An 18794-nucleotide genomic window follows, 5' to 3' on the forward strand; every position below is an offset into this window, starting at 1 on the left:
GTGGAACCAGAAAGCCTATTCTCCGAATCTGAAGCCATTGTTTTGATTCACAAGCAATGCAAGACGTCTTGGCGTCTTGCATGCCCAATTATTTCCTGATTTTTTTCTGTGAAGAACTCAGAGAGGGTTATTTAGTTATTGTTTATTTCATTAATAGCGTTATTATTTGTTTCCTGACTTTTTTCTGTAAAAAAACCTGGAAAGGGTTATTTGGTTATGTGTGGCTTTCTGGAAAACAATTTTTTAAGCTCCCCTATGATCGTCACACTTTTTCTGTTACAAACTGACACCGGCCCCCTATCACAGATGGGAAAAGTTATGTGGCCCTCACAGGAAAAATTTTGGGGACCCCTGCTTTACAATAAAAACACTGCATAAAACAATAAAATCATTGAATAAAACAATAAATAATAAAACAGCAGATTAAACTAGACCATGAAAGCAAGTTTAAACCGGTGGGTTTTGAGGTGAGATTTGAAAGTAGGAAGGAAGTCAATGTTACGGATGTTGGGTGAAAGTGAGTTCCAGAGTTTGGGAACGGAGCAGCTGAAAGGTCTCCACCCCATCGTGGTGAGACGGGCAGAGGGCATACAGAGGTGGAGGGAGGAAGAGGATCTGAGGGCCCGAGACGGAACGGAGATTTGAAGTTATGGATGGCTTTAAATGTAAACAGAAGTATCTTGAAATCAATACGGAGTTTAACAGGGAGCCAGTGGGGCTGCTGGAGGGCAGGAGTGATGTGGTGAAAGGAGGGGGTTTTAGTGATGATCCGGGCTGAGGAGGTTTGGACTAGTTGGAGTTTATGGAGAAATTTTTGACCCCCCAAAAAAGTGAGTTACAATAATCGATACGGGAGGTGACGAGACTGTGGACCGTGAAGTGAATGAGTTAATTTGGATAAACTGTGAGCGGACAGTGAGGTAGGAGTGAAACCAACTAAGTGGGGTGTGTGTGACGCCTAGAGTGTAAAGTCGTTTGAGCAGGATGGGGTGAGAAATGGTGTCAAAGGCTGCAGATAGATCAAGAAGGATGAGAATAGAGAGGGAACCGGTATCTGCTGCTATGAGAATATCATTAGTGATTTTTATGAGGGCTGATTCAGTGCTGTGGCGGGAACGGAAACCAGACTGGAATTGTTCATCGAGGTTATTGTGAGCGAGGTGAGAGTGGAGCTGGGAGGCAACAGTTTTTTTGAGAATTTTAGCAATGAATGGAAGATGAGAAATTGGACGTAGGTTATTGAAATTGTTGGGATCTGAGCCAAGTTTTTTCAGAATTGGTGTTACAGCTGTGGTTTTGAGTGGGACAGGAACAATTCCAGTGGATAATGAGGATTGAATAATAGCTTAAATAAAAGGGAGGTGAGAGGGTAGACAAGATTTGATGAGGATAGTCGGGAGGGGGTCCAGCTGACAGGTGGGATTCTTGGACTTGGTGATAAAGTCAGAAATTAATGAGGGATGAGAGAGTTCAAAAGAGGATAGGAGTTGATAAGTTGATACTTATCGCTCTGTGCCCTGTGGCACAATTGCCGCCCCCACAGGTCAATATTGGTACTACAACAATGATCTGCTTTAGAGTATACTGAGTGGTACCAAATGAAGGCTAATAAAATTTTCTTGAATATGTCACGGTTTGCATGGTGGTGATGGCGGGTGCGGATCCCAAAAAGCAGACCGGAGGGAGCAGGAGGTTGTTGAACAAATTGTAATAAAATAAAGTCAGCAGGAACAAAATGTAAAACATCAAAATCATCTGAATGGAAAAAATACAAAGTATCAAAAGAAAACCAAGTGTAAAAGTCCGCCAAGGTTAAACAAACACATACACATTGCATGCAGCAAACAATGATCCGACACCGGATGGTCGTGCCGGGTGTCCTTTTAAGTGTCAGTGATTAAACGACCAACACCTGCGAGGCTGCAGGCAGGGCTGACGTCGCTACCCGCTGGTTGCCAATCTGATCAGGATGACCAGCACCTGTGCAGGTGCAGGCGGGGCCGACAGCGTTGGTCGCCAACCAAATCATGACAGTACCCCCCCTTCAAGGGGCTGCTTCCAGAAGTCCCAACAGTCTCTCAAAAGGTCCACTCGCCAGGGAACGGTCGGTGGAGAGGGCAACCGCTGCCTCTCCAGCATACGACGGGCGGCGGCCTGATGGGAACGGGACTCGGCCTGGGGTGGACGAAGACGCGGCACGGATCGTCGTGGGCGTGAGTGCGATCCCTCTCGCACATTCACGCGACGGCGCATGGCTCAACGTGGACGTCGAACTGCCAGGCGCAGAATGGCACCCCGTAACGCCGTATGGGACCAGGTCTCGGCCGGACGCCGACGTGGGCGTGAACTGCCCGGCACCGGGGGAACGAGACCAATCCAGAGCCGCTCCGGGATCCAGCGGTGAGCGGGGTTTCGGACGGATGTTGACGCGGACGTTGCACGGCTCGTCGTGGATGAGACTCAATTCGTCATGCACGACAACAGCGTGGCTGGATGTGGGCGTGCACTGCCAGTCACCCAGTGTCACCCTGGACGGCCTCCTGGAAGGAGGTCTCGGCCGGACGTTTACGTGGACGTTACGGCTCGTCGAGTGACGCAATTCAAGCTCGACGAGGCTCGGGCTAACGTGGACGTAGCATTGCCAGGCACAGGGTGGAAATGAGACGGGTCCGATGTACCTGCGGGATCCGATGGTTGGTCGGTTCATTCTGTCACGGTTTGCATGGTGGTGATGGCGGGTGCGGATCCCAAAAAGCAGGCCGGAGGGAGCAGGAGGTTGTTTGACAAATTGTATTAAAATAAAGTCAGCAGGAACAAAATGTAAAACATCAAAATCATCTGAATGGAAAAAATACAAAGTATCAAAAGAAAACCAAGTGTAAAAGTCCGCCAAGGTTAAACAAACACATACACAATGCATGCAGCAAACAAGCAGCAAACAATGAACCGACACTGGATGGTCGTGCCGGGTGTCCTTTTAAGTGTCAGTGATTAAACAACCAGCACCTGCGAGGCTGCAGGCAGGGCTGACGTCGCTACCCGCTGGTCGCCAATCTGATCGGGACGACCAGCACCTGTGCAGGTGCAGGCGAGGCCGATAGCGCCCCCCGTTGGTCGCCATTTCTCCACTGTGAGACGAATAAAGGCATATCCATCCAATCCAACCAGACCATGACAGAATATGTTGGTAAGCACAATAAAACACATGAACACCTGTGTAAATTTTAGCTAATTTTAATGCACAAACAGCTGGGACACTACCAAAAATCAGTTTGGTAGTATGATAGCACTGCACTGACACATATATTGCATAAGAAACTGTCAGATAGTATGTGACTAATACATGTTCATGTACTTGTTCAATGTGGCTTTTTTGAAACTGTCATTTTTTCCTATGGTGCTCCACAACTTGTAGTAAGCAGCTTCTTTGCTCTGGGTCAGTTGTGATCTGAGTTGCAAAGTCACTCATTAGTTTCACACCTCTCTCAGCCACGTCATTGGTCACTTTCACTGACCTCACAAACTTCTGCGCATTCCTGTAGCTGTCATTGTCTTCCCACGTGTCAGAAGGAATAGTGAGCCAGTCACATTTCACTCGAAGAGTATCAAACAGAAAGTGAGACTCTGGCCCTAGCAGGTCTGTGAGAACTGTAGCTGCCTTGATGACAGGAAACACTGGCTTGCCTTTCCTGTAACTCTCAGGTTTCTCTGTTTCTGACAGCTTGACTGCGAGCTTCTCTTTTGCAGACTTGGTCATGTTGGCATGTGAACTGAACAAGGTGAATGGCACTAGTTCCTGGGTCAGATACCAGCAGTGGTTGTTCATTTTCTTGAGAACAGAGGTTTCCAGTTCATAGTCATACTGCTTGTATTGCAGCATGTTCTTCATAAGATGGAGGTCATAGATAGGTGCATCAGCTGCAGATGTGGTGGTCACCCAGTGGCTGGTTTAGAATAAGGCCTGGAATTTGTTCATCCTCTCCAGCTTGAAGATAGTGTCCGTGTTGTATTTTAGTTCCTTGGAAAACATGAGCATCTTCATACAGTAAATGTTCCTGGCCATCCAGCGGGCTTGGTGAATGGCACCTGGCTTGGCCCAGTGGATACCTCGAGGAGGTTCCTCACCAAGCAGGAACAGGCACAGCTCTGCCACCTCTCTGTAATCTGCCCTCAGACTTGCTTCCTCGAGGAAATTGCTTAAGACTGCAATTGTGCTTGTCTTCTTCTGTTTCAAATCTTGTTCAACTCGGCCCAGAACTCTTGGGCAGTCCTTAACCAACTTGTCCCACTTCTCTTTCACATTGCTGAACATTGGGTTGTCAGGACTCTTGACCTTTCTAAACACAGCCTCCCATACACTTCCAATTATTACCCGTGATATGTGATGGCGACAAGCGAAGTAGAATACCTTTTTGCCTAGTTTTTCTTCAATAAGCTTTCTCTGGTTTGTTATTTCTTCCCTTGTTTTTAACAATTTTCCTGTACTTTTCATGGAGGATCATGAAACGGTTGACTGCATTGTGTCTAATTAGTGTTTTTATCCTTGCCCTATTCCAGAATGGCAAAACGACATCCACCCTTATCATGGGCTAAAGACCTATTGTCACTGTTGGGATTATCATTCCTCAAATGCAGGAAATACTGGAACACCGGGCGATTAGTAGGAAGTTGAGAGCCTCTGATGCTGGAGCTGGGTTGCCCAATGAGATACACATCACTGAATGACCTTGTGGCAGGAGTTTCCACCTTTCTTCTCTTTTCAGTTGGTTCTTCCCGTTCACTTGTTTCGCTCGCTGACCACTTTCCCACAGCGTAGTTGTCTTCCAGATGCCATGTTGTCAGCAGTTCACAAATCTTAACAAATCAGCTTTCACTTACAATCTGAAATGAAGAGACAAAACATAATTAGTGATAAATTATATACATGCATTAAGAGTAACATTTTTGAGATAAAGTTATGTATTATATGATGGCATCCTTTCCAAGCATAAAATACATATATATGTTTGTTCATGGGCGGCCCAGTAGTCAAGTGGTTAGCACACCGGCTTCACAGTGCAGAGGTCGCCGGTTCGCATCCCGGTCCGGCCTCCCTGTGTGGAGTTTGCATGTTCTCCCCGGACCCGCGTGGGTTTTCTCCGGGTACTCCGGTTTCCTCCCACACTCCAAAAACATGCATGGCAGGCAGATTGACTACTCCAAATTGTCCTTAGGTGTGAGTGTGACAGTGACTGTTGTACGTCTTTGTGTGCCCGAAGACAGCTGAGATAGGCTCCAGCAACCCCCGCGACCCCAATGAGGAATAAGCGGTACGGAAAATGAGATGAGAATGAGATGAGATGTTTGTGCATTAAAATTAATTAAAATTAACACAGGTGTTCATGTGTTTACTACCATGCAAGAAAATGTTATTAGCTTTCATTTGGTACCACTTTCAATGCTATAGCATAAACCTCTGGAAAGCTACAATGAAAATAAGGACATAATATCCCAAATTTTGCAGTGTTTTTGAAAAACGTCAACAATAAAATTACATGGCTCTTGAGGCAGGCATAGCCAAGGTCCAAGATCACAATAACTGGTATACAGTGACGTACGGTGAGGTTCATGGCTGGTGAGGCACTGACATCATCATAGTCAGATTTACGAACATATGAACTCTACAGAGTAGCTTATTCACCATTTGATTGGCAACAGTTAACGTGTTTTGTTTAAAATGTCATGTCAGCATTCTTTATATATACAAACTGTAGCATAGAAAAAAATAATTTAAAAAAACGTTATTATCGTGTTACCTTTACTTGTGAATGAAGTCCATGCAGACATTTAAAAAGCTTCTTCCCCCAAGCCATTAACTCTTTGAACTCTTTCAACAGTAGCCCAAATGGAACTGTATAGTGCCACTTAGCAATTTTTGACGATGATACCAGTGCAGCGTGTTCTACATACTTGGCAATAAAGATGATTCTGATTCTGATTCTGATGCGCCGCTCCTTCTGAAGAAAGGCATCGATAACTTCTTTGTAGAAGCCTTCCTTATCTTTCTTCAGTTTTAAAAGTCTCTCTGTCTCAATGGAGATCACTGCCAGTGAAGAAAGTCGTTCTTGACCAGTCCTGTTGCGACTGTATGTTTCAGTCTTTTCAGTGCTGAGAATGACAATCTCATCTACTTCTACAGCAACAAATGGGGCTGCACCGATCTCCTTTTTAATGTCATTTCTAATGACATCACCAACTGCTTCAATTAAATCGTTCTGTATTCTGTTTGACAGGCCACAAAATACAGTGGATGTCTCCAAATGTCTCGCTAGCCTGTCAACTTTCTCAGCGAAAGCATGTAAAAGTTCAACATAGTTGCCACGATTGGCAGAGCCTTTACTTTCATCATTTCCACGAAATGCCAGCTGTTGTTTGGCAAGGAAGCAGGTGGCATTGATGAGATATTTTAAAATCTCCCGCTTCTCCTTTACCTTAGCATTGTGGATGATGATGTTGAGTCTTCGCTGTTCATCCAAAGCCAAGTCGATCCTGGACATCCCGAATGTTTTTAGCCCGATTTGACTTTGGATGTGAGCGGTCGACCGCTCACGTTTGATGAGGCTCCGTTGTAAATTTTTTAGGTCGCCATATCCCATTTAAGTCCAGACATTGTCATAAGTTGAGAACAGAAGGCAGGAAAAGCAGAAAAGGGGGTTTCTTGCTGGACATCCACACAGCCAGACTTTTCGTGTGTAACAGTCAGTTTGAAAAGAGCGAGTATTGTGTCCCGTTGTCTGAAGCAAACCTTTTAGCTCCGGTGTTGGTCTTCCTTTAATTATTATCTCCTGCTTCGATTGAAAGTCTAGTTTAGAAAATTCTTTCAATTTATATATGTAATCCTCCATTCTGAAAATGAGGCTAAGCAACAGGAAAAAATGACTGGAGGCTTGCACTTTACTTGCTAACTATTTACTGTAGCTCGCTATCCCTAATTCTATTATTCTGCAGCCGTGGAGTCGCAAGTATCTATGGAATCACAAGCACCCCCTGTCATGAGGCGGCAGAACTGTGTGCCTCACCTACGCACAGAGTTTTGACAAAAATAAAACAAAATAAACACTGTAGTACAGTGTTTATAATGTACAGTGACTGCACATTACATACACCAACTAAACTGTAGAAATTAGTTCATATACTAAACGTGTTTGATCGCTTTAATAGCGATATGCAGAAGGACAGCAATGCGGTCTCACTGCAGAGCAAGCCAGCACAGTTAGGATAGTGATTGCGCAATCCATGTTGAGGCTCAGCCGGCTGCTGCCTCACCGCTCATCTCTACTTAGTATATGAACGGTAAATGTGAAAATTCAGCGATTTAGAAAAAAAATTCAAAAATGGTGAAATTAAATGGACAAGAACTTTAAAGTACAAATCACTAAATACATATAACAGTTTAATTTATTTTGTCATTTGATATTTCCATGACAGGTTTCCATGATGACAGGTGAGGCACCGCCTCACCTGCCTCCCCTGACTGCAGTCACTGCTGGTATATTTAGCTAATTTAGAACTTGGAGAATTGGAATAATATCAGTTTCCATATGTTTGAAGAAAAAGGTCAATTTTGAAGAGGTCTAGTATACTCGCACGTCAATTGGAGACAGTGGCTGGATGAGATTGAACTGTGGCCTCCACAACACCTCTTGGCGGTTTCCAAGACGACATTGCCACCCAAAATCGCAAGTCTCCTATGCAAGACGCTTGTAGTACCAAAACTAACCTGTGGGCAGCAGCATGGTTCCACAGGTCACCCACACTTGCGTGAATGTCAAGCGATCATGCTTATTATTAAGGATTCCAAACAATGCTTTGTCCCTGCTCGGGCTAAAGTGGTAATTCTTCCAATTGAAAGAATGAGCACCCAAAGTCCCTATTTGAGAAAATAGAGTAATTATTGTGATAAATGGATCTCTCGATTGGTAAAGATTACAATTAATTTATCAGTGTTTGCTGGCAATATGTGTGCTGGGGTGGAATTTAGAAAGTAAATGAATTCATCTTCTGTTAATTACTCTGTGTAAGACTTTCATGCTCCTGAAGCTTTTTTGTCGACTGGCGTACTGTCACGTGACAACATCGATAGCGACCTGTTCATTTCTATTTATGCCCTGCCAGCCTGCCTGCCTGCCGCTCTCTGTGGCTTCGAGTGAGACGGCAGAGCCATGACTCTTAATTCAGTCATTGTTTTCTTTTGACCTCCTATCCATTTGTTATTCCAACCATACACCAAACTGCAGCTATGAAAATGAAAATGGGTTTTATGTATGGACTCATAATCCAAATGGATTTTTCTTGCTATGGCTTGTGCTGCCGCACTGACAGCCTGTGGCTATTTATCTGTCGCCGCTCTAATTCTTCATCAGTGGACGTGTTCTTGTGCATTCACTGCTGTTACACGTGCCAGATGTCTGTCTTTTGACGCTCATACTTTTTGCTGGGCCAGGAGCGCTCAGCAAGTATTGTAATGGTAGCCTTGTGCTGATCATTATGAATAGTTTACCTTTGGGGCTCAATCGGCCAGCAGTGGATGCTTGCCAGCTTACTTTTTCAATAACATTGTCAGAAACACAACTGGTGTCGGTTTTTTGGGAGCCGGGGGGTTTAAACGGTCATTTAAGTTGGAGTCACTGCAATGTTTCCATTTCATTCATGCTTCTGGACCTCCGTCGGGTCCTTGTAAATACAGTATATATTAAGTATGATTTGTCTTTGGGTTTGAGATATGCTTCCTCTTTGCTTTAATACAATTTCTTCTTCTCTTTTTAGGTAGTCATTGGGTAGTCCAGGTAGGAATGTAGGTAGGTGGGTAAGTGTTAGGTTGGTTGGTTGGTTGGTTGGTTGGTTGGTTGGTTGGTTGGTTGGTTGGTTGGTTGGTTGGTTGAGTTAGGTAGGTAGGCAGGTAGGAAGGTAGTTGGGTAAGTGGATGGGTAGGTAGGTAGGTAGGTAGGTAGGTAGGTAGGTAGGTAGGTAGGTAGGTAGGTAGGTAGGTAGGTTTTAACAGGAGTTTAAAGGACAACCGACACAATTTTTTTGTTTCCTAACTGACAACAGAAAAACGTTTTATAGCATCTAAAATACCCAAAACACGCAGGCTGATATTTTTAGTCAAATGCAAAACACCAATAAAAATTACTTGAAATGTCCCAAAACTGCCACAAAATGAGCTCGGAACTGGTCAGATTCAGAAAGTCCCGCCCCCTTGTTCATGACGTCACTATTGGTCACCCACTGCCTTGCTCCAGAATCAAAACAATGGCTTCAATGAGTTCAGATTCGGAGAAGATGCTTTTTTTGTTACTCATCCAGTGATTAATATGATTTAAATAGTTCTGAAGAGGAAAGCATAAATGTTTGCAATTGATTAAAGAAGTCCTTCCGTATCAATTCGAGCCGTCTGGACTCCAATGTAGCGTCGCCAAAAATGCACAAGATGCGCACAAGCTCTGTTGAAAATGGGCTGATTTGTCTGCTGTGAATTTGTGGCAACTTAACGCCTTCTTTATGCGTTTTACCGCAATTGGTAGTCTTGGTGCGACACACAACGATTCACCATCACGTTATTTATGTAGTTTTCTTTCTAATTTCGCGATCAACACAGTGTTTTCAGACGAAAAAAGTGCCCAAATTGCATTGTGTGTCACTTTGTCGGTCAGGGGCATTCCGAACGTGAGGTCACTTCAGGCATCGTCATCAACTCGAAAACAAGCCTTCCTGAATATTCAACGTGAGTCTTCAAACGTAAAATATAGCTACATGCGGTGGATTCTTTGTACAATGCGGTCAGTAGAAGTCATTTGAAGTGATTTTACAAATTATGGACCCAACTTGTCAGGTGGTGTCGGTTGTCCTTTAAATCACTGTTCTGCAAAATGTCCAAATTCATGTAAACAAGCCAAATTCTCTTCGCTTGTTTACATGTTTATTTTTACATACTTGCAGGAAACCGGCATTTCACCACTAAATTAGTGCTAGTGGAATGCTCTACTTAAACACTTCATAAATACTGTATGTTGCAATGAAATCGAGGCTTTACTTGTTGACATTTACTGCAGCTATTTTGCAATAGCACATCGCGGACGTTACTTGTTAGACAAGACTTCCCCCTGCTGGATCACGGTGGCAACGTTTTGAAAAGGCTCCATGGAGTAGAATGCAATTTTCAAATCGCAAAAGCTGTGATCTAGTGGTTAGCGCGTTGACCTCTGGCTCCTCCCTGTGTGCAGTTTGCATTGTCCTCCCCGGCCCCGCGTGGGTTTTCTCCAGGTGCTCTGCTTTACTGCCACATTCCAAAAGCATGCATGGCAGAATGATTAAAGACTCGAAATTGTCCCTTGGTGTGAGGGTGAGCGTCGATTATTTGTGCCCTGCGATTGGCTGGCAACTGGTTCAGGGCTGCCTGAAGACTGCTGGGACAAGCTCTTAACCCTCCAATGACCATTGTGGGACAAAAGCGAATTGAAACATTGATGGATAAATAAATCTTATATTATCTACTGTCAAACAAATAACTGGATTGTTTGTGTTTTAAAAGGTACATGGAAAGTGAAGCTTGAAAAACAAATCACATATTCATTCACAATAATTAAGGGGAGGCGGTCAAATTTACATTATTTTTAAAAATCGCTAAACAGTGATCGGAAATGTGAAAACTGAAAATGACGAGTTTGGTCGAGCATTGAAAACTCACAAGTCACAGCACCACTGGAGTTAACAAATGTCGCTCATCAATTCAGGTTTCACTTGACACTATAGATGTAAATAGTTTTTAAAGTACTGGTTGAATACATATTTCATGAGATGTAACCTTCTATGGACATTTACTGCCAATGTTTACGTGGCAAAAAGAGTACGACAGATACAGTGTTTGCTTTCAGAATGCTGATAGAGAAGTACAGAGAAGGTCAGAAGGAATTGCATTGTGTCTTTGTAGATCTGGAGAAAGCGTATGACAGGGTGCCCAGAGAAGAGCTGTGGTATTGCACGAGGAAGTCTGGAGTGACAGAAAAGTATGTCAGAGCGGTCCAAGACATGTATCATGACTGGAAGACAGCTGTGAGATGTGTTATCGGTGTGACTGAGGAATTCAAGGTGGAGGTGGGACTCTACCAGGGGTCAGCTCTGAGCCCCTTCTTCTTCGCTATGGTGATGGACAGGCTGACAGATGATGTTAGACAAGAATCTACTTGGACCATGATGAGAGCGAGATCAGGGGCCAGTTGGGGGATAAACTACAGAGGTGGAGGTTTGCCCTGGAAAGGAGAGGAATGAAGATCAGTCGCAGCAAGACGGAATATGTGTGTGAATGAGAGGGATCCAATTGCAAGAGTGATGCTTCAGGGAGAACAGATAAAGAAGGCGGAGGTGCCTCCCCTTAATTATTGTGAATGAACATGTGATTTGTTTTTCAAAAAGAGGTGAAGAACCGTGACGAGGCAGGCTGTGACAGCTGGAGAAAAATGTCAGGTGTGATGTGTGATAGAAGGGTTTCAGCTAGGATGAAAGGAAAAGTGTATAAACGGTCGTGAGACGAGCCATGATGTTTGGACTTGTCACGGTTTTGCGAGGTGGTGATGGCGGGTGCCGATCCCAAAAAGCAGGCAGGAGGGAGCGGGAGGTTGTTTGACAAATTGTATTAAAATAAAGGTCAGCAGGAACAAAATGTAAAACATCAAAATCATCTGAACAGAAAAAAATAAAAAGTATCAAAAGAAGACCAAAAGTAAAAGACCGCCAAGGTTAAACAAACACATGCACAGCATACACATTGCAGACAAAGCAAACATGCAGCAAACAATGAACCGACACCGGATGGTCGTGCCGGGTGTCCTTTTAAGTGTCAGTGATTAAAACTACCAGCACCTGCGAGGCTGCAGGCAGGGCTGACGTCGCGACCCGTTGGTCGCCAATCTGATCGGGACGACCAACACCTGTGCAGGTGCAGGCGGGGCCGACAGCGCCCCCCGTTGGTCGCCAACCACATCATGACAGGACTGGAGACAGTGCCACTGAAGAAAAGACAGAAAGCAGAGCTAGAGGTAGCAGACATGAAGTTGTTGAGGTTTTCTTTGGGAGTGACCAGGTTGGATATGATCAGGAATGAGTCTATTAGAGGAACAATTCATGTTCGAGGCTTTGGAGATAAAGTCAGAGAAGCCAGACTGAGATGGTTTGGACATGTCCAGAGGAGAGACAGTGAATATATTGGGAGAAGGATGCAAAGCCTTGAACTGCCAGGCAGGAGACCGAGAGGAAGACCGAAGAGGTGGTTTATGGATGTTGTCAAAGAGGACATGAAGGTAGCTGGTGTGAAAGAAGAGGTTGCACAAAACCGGGTTAGATGGGGGACACTGATTCGCTGTGGCGACCCCTGAAGGGAAAAACCAAAAGGAAAAGAAGAAGTTTATGTGGCATACTACATTAAAAACCGTCCATTTAAACGTGCTTTAATCGATACTTTTCGGTGATGTGTATAACGTTTTCTCGTTGCCACACTCTGTCCACCAGGGGAAGACTTTTCAAATTAATGGACCGTGATAGCAGTCAGTGCCCAGCCGATGGCGCCATTCTTCTTTGCATAACTTCGACACCGGTTTCAAATGGTGCCAGTGAGAGAAGCTCTCCCTCTCTCTCTTGAGGTAACAGCAAGTTATATTTCCCTTCACGTTTTTATACACAATGTATTATTTGCAAGATAAATTGCTCGTATTTTTAACGCCACAATGCTTTTTACTTCTTTTATGTTTTCCCCTTAGGTTTCACAGTCATTCATAGTTCAATGTTAATACTTCATTGACCGAATTAAATTCCCTATTTATGAAACCAAGTTGCAGGATTCATGCTTTGTCACCTTTTTACTCTATATATTTTAATGCTCAAAGGATTGTTAATCGTAGCAAATTGTAATTGTTTTCTTGAAAATACGAATCAGCATAAAAACGATAATTAAATCATATCAACGTGGTTCAGCTACCATTTAAACGTCAAATGCAAGAAGTGGTTTAATGACTTCGAAACGTGTACAGAAATATATATTTTTACAATCGAAATAAAAGATTACTGAAGTAGTTCTCTTTCTAATGAAACATTGGAAATGGATACAATGCTTCATTAAATTTGACGTGCATTTGTCATTTCAGGTTTGTCTGTGTACTTGCAATTTCTACATTTTTATTTATTGAGCTGCGTTGTTGTATTCGAAGTATATTTCTGCTTTGTGGCGTAGACTTTTCACAAATGAAAATGCTGTTTTTACTCTTTTTTTCCTTGTGTAAACCATCGAAATAAATTCCTCATTATCATCATCATGACAACACGAGTGTTTTTAACATTTCTTTTAAAATAACATTTATTCTTGCCAGTATGGTCATACAACTTGACAGCACATTTGAATAGTAACATACTTGATTTAGCACTTTAAAGTCACAAAAAAAGTCAAGTCATCGCGTATCCTCATTCTAAATGCTCTACAGTATACAACAGGAAGTTGAAAGGAAAGGAGATACAAAAACGAGCGTGAAACGATAATAATTACGCATAAGACGGGATATAACATTTTTTAATATTATTGTTTTTTACATGACATCAATTAGTTTAACCTTTACAACTCGGAACATCTTAAAAAGGTTAATATGCGTCAGTTGGAATAATTTAATGTTGCTCTGAAATCCTCGATTTAAATTGGAAAACGGTTCGTTAATTCACCAGCCGCTATTAGAAAAACGATTGAATATATGATTCAATAATAATTTGCTCTTTTTCATTTCACCTGATATTCCTCCAGAATTGTGAAAATTGGAGATTAAGAATAAAATCAATGTCGCCGTTGCCCCTCTTTTTCATACCCAAAATCCCCTTGGTAATCCAATATAAAGTCAATATTTTTATTCGTTTTATGACGACAAAACTGGTGTATATACAGTCGCATACAGCCAAAACACGACACTTTTTTATCCAACATTCAAACTTTTGGCCACAAATACAATGGAATGTTTGTGTGTGCATGTGTGCGTGGTCGTGTGTGCGCGTGTGTGTGTGTGTGTGTGTGTGTGTGTGTGTGTGTGTGTGTGTGTGTGTGTGTGTGTGTGTGTGTGTGTGTGTGTGTGTGCGTGTGCTTGTGTGCGTGTGCGTGTGCGTGTGCGTGTGCGTGTGCGTGTGTGTGTGTGTGTGTGTGTGTGTGTGTGTGTGTGCAAGACGTTTGAGCGTTTATTCGCTAACCTTGAGATGTAGTCGCTATTCTTTTTGTCACAAAAAGTTCCACTTTTAACTCACTAAAATGCAAAAACAGCTTCGCAGTTAAACTACTTGATGCTTGATGTCGTGATATTTGACGATCGTTTTCATCCTTTTCGATGAGCTATCTCGTTCGATGTCCTTGACATACAGCCAAAATGCGTTCATTGTACGGATACTGCATGCATGATTGGGGTGAATTTCCTCCGTTTTATTTATTGAAAATAATGTATCAGGAGCCACGTGATTTTATTTCCTGCAACCACCTAAAATTTTGATATTGAGTCAATTCTGCCCTCCACACCCCTAATAAAAGGGAAAAAAGTCGTTGTAAAAGCAAAATCCACAAATTCCTTGTGTGTTCTACATACTTGGCAATAAAGATGATTCTGATTCTGATTCTGATTCTGATTCTGAAAAATTGTCATACAAGTAGAACTACGTTTAAAGTCAAACTAACTGAAGATTGCATGCAAATACATACAATTCTATAGTAGTTAGCCTCTAGTACTTCACCAGTAACACCAGCAGTGCACAGATTTCCCGCTAGTGTATATTTCTAACCCACAAGTAGTTGTGTACTAATTTTGTACAGGTTAGAAGGTTCAGGTAGTAGCAGGAACAAAAGTGACTGTCGTTCTCTTCGTGCACTGAAATGTCTTACAAGTGACGAATTAAAAACTACGAAATAAACTGTGGAGCCCAGGCGACTGACTGGCAATGCGGTACCAGAACTCCCTCTACTGGTACGAGGATAATAGGACAGCAGATTAAAAAAACAACTACGTACTTTTGACAAGTACCGTTCGGTTGTATTTAACTTTGAAGTATACCACGTTTGCATTTCATCGGATTTTAACCATTCTTTGCGTCGTTAAATTGAGTATTTGTTAACCCAAAACAAAAAAAAAGTTGTAAAACTTTTAAATATAAATGACACATTTATAGCACGAATGTCAGTGCAACAAAGCAAGCTGGTCTCTCGCGTTTCCACAAAAGGGACAAGGGTTGTCTTTCCTATGAAATACGAGAAAGCCAATTTTCACGATGGTACAAATGAAAACATTTATTTAAATGGCCTTACTTCAACATGCAACATTGTTCAGCGTGTTCGCCTTTAACTTTTTTCCTGTTTATTTTAATCAAATAAAAGTAGCTGGAACATAAATTTTCAAGGCAACAAACTGATAAAAAAATATTTGGCAGTAAAACAAAATATTTTGTTTGGTTTGTGTGAAAATTGGCTTTCCTACATTTTCAACAAAGAAAAAAAAAACCAATTCTTACTCGTATTATTCCTGAAAGATGTGTACGCAAAAACTCAGTAAATTGATTTGGAGTACACAGACTCGCATGCTTGCTTTGTGATACATGAACATCATTTTCATAAATACGTATCAGTCATTTGTATTTAAGAGTTATGAATTAATGGGTGACCCCCCCCTCCAAATAATACTTTTTTTTTACAGTTTAGTGCTTTACGTAAGTAACTTTTTCGAAGTTTAGTGCTTTGTGTTTAAAAAAAATGAGAGAACCCCCGTGGAATAAACGCTCAAACGACTTGAGTGCGGGTGCGTTCAGTCGGCCTGTTGTCACTGTTTGTCTGGCGTGTTGTTGAGCAGAGGCCCGTACAGGCCTCCGGCGTAGCCCTGCTCCTTGTGCAACATGGTCCTGTCCCGGATCAGGTCGTTGAAGGCATAGTCCATCGGGGGTCTGAAGCCCAGGGTGGGCATAAGGCCGGTGGTGGAGTAGGGCGTCATGAAGGCCAGACCGCGGCTGTGCGCCGAGTAGGCCAGCCGCAGCGGGTTGAGTCCCAGGTGCGTTCCCAGCGAGTAGGCGCCTGGCTCGGCTCCGAAGTGGGGGGCGTTGGGCTGCAACGGCGAGAACGCAGAACGGTTGCTGAGCGTCATGGCGCCGGGCAGCATTGGTCGAGCTGGAGCCGGAGCCGAGGAAGACGACGACGACGACGACGAGGTGGAAGGAGGCGGCTGCGAGCTTTGCATCATCCTGTCGCCGCCGCTCCAGGGCTCCGCCGAGCCGGACTTGTGCTGCCCTCCCTGGGCCGGGTTGTTGAGGATCTGCTCGATGGCCTGCACCACGTCCTTGCCGCAACCCTGCAGGACGAGCTCCAGCACGCTTCGCTTGTGGCTGGGGAACACCCGGCTGAGGATGTCGAGGGCGTGCGTGTGTCTGGAAGTCGCGGAGGACGGCGATGGGGACGGGGACGCCTCCCGCTCGTCCTTGTCGGTCTCGGAACCGGAGTCGGAGCCAATGGAGCTGACGGACCTACACGGGGTCGCGCTGCCGTCTTTCGAAGGGTTTGCCACCGGCGAGTGGAGGAACGACTCGCTGTCTCCGTTCTCGGAGCCCGAAGCTCCGCCTCCACCGTGCCGCGCGTCCGGGGACGAAAGACCCGGGGCGGAGGTGCTCTCCGCCGGCGTCTGCTTGCCGCCGCCCTGCTGCGGGGTGGAGGGGCCCGACGCTTGGCCCTTTGGGAACAAGTCGAACTTTTGCACGCTCGAATCTATTGACCAAAAAAGTGAAATACTCTCAGTGGTAAGTAACTTTTCGAAGCAGAATACTTCAAAAACATGCACATCACAATACTTTCAATTCTAAGCCATGTCGTGTATATCTTGTATTAAATGTTACAGTGAAGCCAGCATCTTTTATCGCAATCATTTCATTTTTATGCCATTAAAATCTCTCATCATCATCATACAGCATGTTGCCCTGATCGATATAATCTGAATACACATTGAAAATGAAAAGTCTGTTCTCCAAGTTTTAGAGTGAGAATAATGATCGTTTTTCATTCAATTTATCAACCTGAAAGGTCTGAATTGAACAATTGAATGCGGAAGGCATCAGTGCAGTTGTGCTTATGGGGAGAAAATATGACTTGTATAAGATGATTTATGTTTAAGATTGCTTTTTTGAAAAAAAAATCATTGTAAGGTCACCAAAATATCAAGAACAGCTCCCAGGATGGTCACAATACACAAAACATGTTCAATACTTTTGACATGAGGTTCGATCAAGAGGGTGACCATTGGCATCTCTGTAAAGGCAGATTTTATTTCTTATTTTATGTGGTATTTTTTAATTTTTGCTTGATGAGCAGATTCGCAGTCAGCCAGCCCACAGATCAATGGATCCTTTAAATATGGCATAATGTCAGTTATGTCGTTGGGTTCACAATGTGCATATTTGCATAGGGAATAACAATTGCGTCTATGGTAATTTTTCGATAATTTGTGTGTATACGTAGAAAGTATGCGTGTGTAATGCACCCTTAAAATTGTATTTTATAAATAATCATTTTGTTTTGTTTTCTTTCTTATATTGTTATTTATAACTTGTCGGTTTTAAGGGTTTGTGCAATTCGGATTGCATAATTACTTTTATCCTACGCGAAGGCGTCTTCCTTGTTTTTGGACCGTAAAGTAAAGTTCATTGAGCTCATGAGGTAACTCACGCCGCAAAAGTGCACGAAGCAAACAATCAACGGGTCGTGAAGCCTCACCGGAGTTACTGGTCTCGCTGCCCACCGAGGCGAAGACCTCGTAGCCCGGCCTGGGCGGGATGATGCCGTTGGCGGCGGCCAGGGCGAGACCCTCGGCGGTACCGTAGAGCAATTGAAGTTCCCGAGCTTCGTTCTCCTCTTGCGCCTGCTGCCGACGCAGCGCCACCTGCGCCGCCATGACACGCTGCCTCTCGGCGATCAGCGTGCACTTGGCGCACATGCAATCCTTCCAGCGGCAATAGCGCTTGTGGCCCTTGAGCGCCGATACCACGCCGTGGTTGCGGCACCGCGCGCACTTGGGCGTACGCGGGTACTTGTCGGCAGCGCGCAGCAGCAGCGGCGGCCCGCGCAACAGGTTACCGGCCATGGACACCGGGATGGAGGCGACCGCCGCCACCGCTCCCGGGTGCAACTGGGCGGCCGAGGCCGACGACGAGACGGCGGGCTGCATCTCCGCTCTGAGATCCATGTTTGGCTGAACGAATAAACGACCCGCTTTCTAGCACGTCGACCGAGTGGTAAACGTTCTGATCCCCCACCCCCACCCCCGCTCCACCCCTCGAATTGAGGAGCTCCGTGACGAGCTCGCGAGCGCGTGTGTGCGTGCTTGCTTTCGTGCGCGCGTGCAACACTAACTTCCTCCTCAGAGCGTCCGTGGCGACAGGGCGCTCTCTCCCCTCACTATTGTCGCGCTCAGGTTTTCATGAGAGCCATTTGACAACAATGTGGCGGCTGTCATTGGCCAAAAAGCGAGGCGGCGCTTTGATTGGCCGCCATTTTTTTCCAACTGTGTCTACCTGAGTTCTTCGTCTTTTTCTTCGTCTTCTTCTACGTTTTATTTTTTTAACCTCGCCCCCTTCTCAACCGCCGCCGTCACCCACTCCGAGATATCAAGTGTTAATATGAAGCTCAACTTGGATGCGGCGTGTTTCCTAAAAACGACATTATTACGTATGTCACTTTTATTGATACTCACGTGTGCTCGATAATTATAGGTGCC

At 44.3% G+C, this 18794-nt stretch overlaps 1 protein-coding gene across 1 annotated transcript; it reads right to left on the minus strand.

Moving 5' to 3' along the window:
• Window positions 1-15117: 15117 nt before the first annotated feature.
• dmrta2 (DMRT like family A2) lies at window positions 15118-18300 on the minus strand. The gene is made up of 2 exons (XM_089000639.1): window positions 17795-18300; window positions 15118-16792 (listed from the first exon to the last, which is right to left on the minus strand). Exons 1-2 carry the CDS (start codon window positions 18261-18263, stop codon window positions 15861-15863), a joined length of 1401 nt encoding a protein of 466 aa, XP_088856765.1. The 5' UTR covers window positions 18264-18300; the 3' UTR covers window positions 15118-15860.
• Between the last annotated feature and the right edge of the window lie 494 nt (window positions 18301-18794).

Source organism: Hippocampus bargibanti, linkage group LG07 (genome assembly GCF_051943395.1).
Source record: "Hippocampus bargibanti isolate YZ-2025 linkage group LG07, ASM5194339v1, whole genome shotgun sequence".
Lineage (NCBI taxonomy): Eukaryota > Metazoa > Chordata > Actinopteri > Syngnathiformes > Syngnathidae > Hippocampus > Hippocampus bargibanti.

What these genes read in the sequence shown, in the direction of transcription:
- dmrta2 (XM_089000639.1), bottom strand. Translation starts at nt 18,263, where the DNA reads ATGGATCTCAGAGCGGAGATGCAGCCCGCCGTCTCGTCGTCGGCCTCG. An exon ending in CAGCGAGACCAGTAACTCCG is followed by an intron (nt 16,793 to 17,794) that starts GTGAGGCTTCAC and finishes TTTGGTCAATAG; the next exon opens with ATTCGAGCGTGCAAAAGTTC.